Genomic DNA, 6,000 nt, shown 5'->3' on the forward strand with positions numbered 1-6,000 from the left:
GGCAAATATGGCCAATGTACATAGAGTAAAGCAAGATGGGTTGGCAGCAACATGCATTATCTAACAGGAATCACAATGCCTAGGGCATTTCAGAAGAGGAATAAGGGTCTGGGGCCAGGGAAGCCAGAATCCAGAGGATGAGGTATGGGTATCAAGGCTTGGAGAAAGGAGACAAAAAAAGCAAAAGGGATAAGAGGTTAGATATGAATGAATACTTTGCACTGAATCAGCATGGTGGTCAAGATGGCTAGCTCCGCTACCAGATTGTCTGGGTTCAAATCAGGCTAGCTACATACTAGCTAAGTGACTTTATGCAAGCCGCTTACATTTTCTGAGCCTCAGATTTTCCTCCTGTAAGACAAGGGTAATTATAATATGTACTGCATAAGGTTGTTATAAATACCAAATCAGCTAATATATGGAAAATGCTTAGTTCAGTGTCTGACATTCAGTAAGTATTTAGTAAACGCTGGCTATCATTACAGTTGCATACTGCTTCACAATTTATAAAGTGCTTCCATATATACTGTGTTTTACAATTCTCACAACCCTGTGTTATTATCCCTGTTTTAGAAATGAGGAGAAAGAAGTGCAGATAAATTAAGCAACTATCGCAAAGTCTCACAGCAAGAAAATAAGAGGACCAGGCCTTGAGCTTAAGTAGGACAAAGGTTTTTATGTAGCAGAGCTGCCACCTCTGAAATGATGCACGTTGGAGGTGGGTGGAGTAGGGAGAGGATTTGCAAATCCGTGGAAAAGGAGGAGTCACAGTTTAGTCTAGGGCCAGCTCTGAAGACCCTTCTAAAGATTCTGTCTCTTTTCATGGTTTCCTTTTTCTGATCTATTTTTCTTTATAGCTCAAAAAGATATATGAATTGAATCTTAGTCAACCTATCCCCTTAATCATCGAAGAAAAGCAGATACCTGCCTCTACCACATTTGTTCAAAAGCCATTCTTAAAATTACTAATGGAAGAGGACAGAACCTCTGACATATTCAAGAAATTTAGGTATGTCCTAGAAAGACTGATATTAAACTTTGGACGATATGTGGGACCTAATTTTTTTTCCCTGCCCAAGAACTTCCCTTTCTCCAAAATTATCAAATGGTGCAATGGAGAGTCTAAAGGAGTATTAGGCTGGGAGCGGTGGCTCATGCCTGTAATCCCAGCACTTTGGGAGGCCGAGGCAGGTGGCTCATCTGAGGTCAGGAGTTCAAGACCAGCCTGACTAACATGAAGAAACCCCATCTCTACTTAAAAAAGTACAAAATTAGCCTGGCATAGTGGAGCACGCCTGTAATCCCAGCTAGTTGGGAGGCTGAGACAGGAGGATCGCTTGAACCTGGGTGGCAGAGGTTGCGGTGAGCCGAGATCGTGCCATTACACTCCAGCCTGGGCAACAGCGAAACTCTGTCTCAAAAAAAAAAAAAAAAAAAAAAGGAGTATTAATTCCCTTAGCTAAATTGGCAATAGGTTAATTTACATATATTTCTACTTAAATATTTAACATTGGATTGTGAGTTCCTCTAAAAATAAAGCTGATTCTTTCTTACTAAAAAACAAATTCTTTTAAGAATATTTAATAAAGAAACTTAGAAGCATTATCTTTTCTTTTTCTTCTATTTTTTTTAAGGAGGCAGGAGCTTTGGGAAGGAAGGGGGAAAGTTATGTGGTCTCTCTACGCCATGAAGCTAAAATGGTAGTTTTAAAATGGATTACTAGGTGAAGCCATGCAAATGCAGCTTTGGTAACTCAGCGAATTCTGCTTTTTCATCCATCTCTCTGTCAAAGTGGGCATAGCTAATGCTGGTCAGTGCAAGGGGAAGGCATTATAGGACGAGGTGGCAGTGAAGAGGGGAGAATAAGATATATTTTGATGGGCTATGGAGCTCAGGAGAATTTGGCGTTCCCAATTTATGCTCTCTGATTCTGTAGGCAACAAGAAGACCAGACAGAGGCCATCTGGAATGTTGATCTGTCCACTTCAAGCTACCCAATAGCAGAGAAGACATCTATGCATTCACTCTGGGCCCAGCTGGGTGGGTACCCAGATATTCCCAGGCTGCTTCAGTTAGAAGTACAGTCTACCCTCCGAAAATCTCTTGCATCCCTCCAATCACGGTAAGTTATGGACTGGAAGCACTCTGGTAATTGGGCCTTTGATCATATACCTTTTGGTTCCCTAACTTGACTTTCTCCTGTAGCACCAGGTACATCAACCAAAAGTAATGTTTGGTATGAGGTTAGACTCACACCAGTCATAAAATAGTACAGGTAAATTCAGCATTAGTCTGTTAGTGTTTCTAATCATAGGCCTATAGATGTCACCACTGAATAATGTAAAACAAACAAAAAACCAGTTATAATACCATGAATCTAATCTAACACTAGATAGGTCCACTTTTAATTCCATCCTTGGGGATTTGTTAATAGAAGTACCAGAAAGACCATTGTAGAATGCTTTTCTCCATATTATGATTCAGTGACATGACCTTAAGTGCAATTATCATATCTAGACCCAAATTGAGTAAATTAGGTGTTTATTTCCTAGGATACACTGAAGAGATGACTCCACATTTCCAAAATTTGTTGAACCAGATTCTCACTTAAACCACTAGAAATTATTCCAGAGGAAATACGGACTTTAGAGTCTGCATTAACTCTTTCAGGACAGATAATTATTTAATATTCTAAATCAAGAATTTAGAAAATCGAACTTTTGTTAATCTGCAAGAGTTCACAGGAGCAGTCTGATTTATTCTGGTGAAATCTAAGTCCTCACGTAAGAAGTAGTGTTAGGCCAGGTGTGGTGGCTCATGCCTGTAATCCCAACACTTTGGGAGGCCGAGGCGGGTGGATCGCCTGAGGTCAGGAGTTTCAGACCAACCTGGCCAACATAGTGAAACCCTGTCTCTACTAAAAATACAACATTAGCTGGGCATGATGGTGTACGTCTGTAATCCCAGCTACTCAGAGGCTGAGACAGGAGAATTGCTTGAGCCCAGGAGGTGGAGGTTGGAGTGAGCCCAGATTGTGCCACTGCACTCCAGCCTGGGCAATAGAGTGAGACTCTGTCTCAAAAAAAAAAAAAAAAAAGTAGTGTTAATTCACAAATTTGTCCAGGTGGCAGACAGCATAAAATAAGACATTTAAAATTCTATAATACAGAAAAAATTAGGAAAAATATTACTATTTGATGTATACAGTATAAAGTCATATATCATGAGCACGAGTTTATGGAAAAAAGTTATTAAACCAAATGTAACCATTAAGTTGAATAAGCATGACTCTTAGGTTATAATCAGAAAGCAACATTTTTTCTGGTCTCTGATTTTCCCTTTTATAGCGATTAAATTAATTAATTTAGGTTATTTTGAGAGATAATATTGTTAATTTAATGATTATAGGGCTTTGGGACAAAATATGTAAATTTTAAAGTTTCATTTTCCTTACATTCCATTACTAGCTTCAAGTGTCAGATATCCTTCTGACCTAACCACTTCTTACTCATGCTAAATCCCTGCAGACTCTTATTTCCAGTTTACTATTTTATTTTTATTTATTTATTCATTTTCGAGACAGAGTCTCCCTCTGTCGTCCATGCTAGAGTGCAGTGGTGCAATCTCGGCTCACTGCAACCTCTGCCTCCTGGGTTCAGGTGATTCTCCTGCCTCAGCCTCCCCAAGTAGCTGGGACTACAGGTGCATGCCACCATGCCTAGCTAATTTTTTTTGTATTTTTAGTAGAGACGAGGTTTCACCATGTTGGCCAGGCTGGTCTTGAACTCTTGACCTCAGGTGATCCACCTGCCTTGGCCTCCCAAAGGGTTGGGATTACAGGCATGAGCCACCGTGCCCGGCCTGGACATGTTTTAAAACCTACTTCGAGGCCAGGAGTGGTGGCTCATGCCTGTAATCCAGCACTTTGAGAGGCTGAGGCAGGTGGATCACGTGAGGCCAGGAGTTTGAGACCAGCCTGGCCAACTTGGTGAAACCCTGTCTCTACTAAAAATACAAAAAATTAGCTGGGCATGGTGGCACACACCAGTAGTCCCAGCTACTCAGGAGGCTGAGGCATGAGAATGGCTTGAGTCTGGGAGGCAGAGGTTGCAGTGAGCCAAGATCGCGCCACTGCACTCCAGCCTGGGCAACAAAGACTCTCTCAAAATAAAAAATAAAATAAAATAAAAAATAAAACCTACTATATGTTTCATTAAACAGTACATCTTTGAAATTTTTCTATGCTAATAAATATAGAGCTACATCATCATTTTGTTGGTTGTGTGATATTCATTGTAGATCTGTATTTTTGTTTGTTTTTAGAGACGTGGTCGTGCTCTGTCATTCAGGCTAGAGTGCAGTGGCACAATCATAGCTCACTGTTACCTTGAACTTCTGGGGTCAAGTGATCCCCTCCTGCTTTAGTCTCCCAAGTAGCTGGGATTACAGGCACACCTGGCCCATTGTATAGATATATCATAATTTATTGAATTGTTCTCCTACTGATAGAAATTTGGATATTTTTCAACATTGCAAACAATGCTACACCAAATATCTTTGAAGTACTTTGTATATTTATATAATTGTTTTCCTATGAAAATTCCATTAAAATAATATTCAGTTTTTTCCAATTGCCTAAGTAATGCATGTTCACTGAAAATTTAAAAAATACAGACAGGTCTATCCTTGGAAATAACAATCATTAATTATCAATATTTAAGCCATATTCTAACTTTAGGTATAAGAATACTGTCTAATAAGCAATAAGCTATTGCCAAGTCCTTTTCTTCCTGATTTTGGGTCTTCAAGGCATTCTGTCACCTTTATGTAACTTTATATATGTGGATTACAGGCCAGGCACAGTGGCTCACACCTGTAATCCCAGCACTTTGGGAGGCCAAGGCAGGTAGATTGCTTGAGCTCAAGAGTTCAAGACCAGCCTGGGCAATATTGCAAGACCCCAGTCTGTACCAAAAGTACAAAAAAAAATCCAGGTATGGTGGTGTGCACCTGTGGTCCCTGCTACTTGGGAGGCTGAGGTGGGAGGATTGCTTGAGCCCAGGGAGCAGAGGTTGCAGTGAGCTGAGATGGCACCACTGTACTACAGCCTGTGTGACAGTAGGAGACCCTGTCTCAAAAAAAAAAAAAAAAAAAAGGATTACATACAGATTTTACTAGTTTATCTTTGTGAGTTCTGGAGGCACTTTTATTTTCCCTATGACTCACCTATATTCCCACAAATGTGTTTAAAGCAATTTATAATGAGGTTAATTTTCTTGTCTCATTTCCAGGGTTAAGAAGATTCCCAAATGACTGTAAAATTAAATACAAGCATGTTGAAAGTACATTTCAGTATCTTTCAGTAAAATGCCTATTTTGTTCTCTTTCATGCGTATATATTGCTTTGTCTTTCCTTTGCTTTTATATTCTCCTTGCAGTTCTTCAGGTTGAACATCTTCATTTCTGGGCTACTATTATGACCACTCAAGAAAGAGTATCTTCTGCTCTAGATTACTGGAAACACAAAGGTTCAACAACCCTGGGGTAGGCTGAGTCATGAAAGGGACATCATTATGGGCCCCTAACATGATGGCAAAGTGGCACAGTCTGCCTCTCCCAGTCTAAACCCAAAGATGCCTCAGAAGGAAGAAATAAATGAGTATAATGAAGGAAACTAAAAACCAGCAGACACCCCTGAAGAATTAGAGGGTGGTTATGATTGGTAATGAAGGGAAATCATAATGTTACCAGTAGAGGGTTGTGACTACAAGTTGTCCAGGTTCTTGGCATTTTGAACAAAGAATTGGGCAAAATGCCCAGCAAAGCAAAGAAAGAATGAAGCAACAGAAGAACGAAAGCAGGGATTTATTGAGAATGAAAGTACACTCCACAGTGCAGGAGTGGCCCGAGCAGCTGCTCAAGGACCTGGATACAGAATCTTCTTGGGTCCAAATACCCTCTAGAAGTTGCCTATTGATCACTTCATGCTCACCTCATGTA

At 40.2% G+C, this 6,000-nt stretch overlaps 1 protein-coding gene across 1 annotated transcript in view; it reads left to right on the forward strand.

Moving 5' to 3' along the window:
- FAM186A (family with sequence similarity 186 member A) overlaps positions 1 to 5,735 on the forward strand; it is a 72,547-nt gene extending 66,812 nt beyond the window's left edge. The window contains exons 6-8 of the mRNA XM_055095667.2: positions 858 to 1,009; positions 1,937 to 2,122; positions 5,292 to 5,735. Of these exons, the coding sequence (XP_054951642.1) occupies positions 858 to 1,009; positions 1,937 to 2,122; positions 5,292 to 5,313 (360 nt within the window). The 3' untranslated portion in view covers positions 5,314 to 5,735. The remainder of the gene's footprint in view (positions 1 to 857; positions 1,010 to 1,936; positions 2,123 to 5,291) is intronic.
- Positions 5,736 to 6,000: the final 265 nt, after the last annotated feature.

Source organism: Pan paniscus, chromosome 10 (genome assembly GCF_029289425.2).
Source record: "Pan paniscus chromosome 10, NHGRI_mPanPan1-v2.0_pri, whole genome shotgun sequence".
In the NCBI taxonomy this organism is placed as follows: domain Eukaryota; kingdom Metazoa; phylum Chordata; class Mammalia; order Primates; family Hominidae; genus Pan; species Pan paniscus.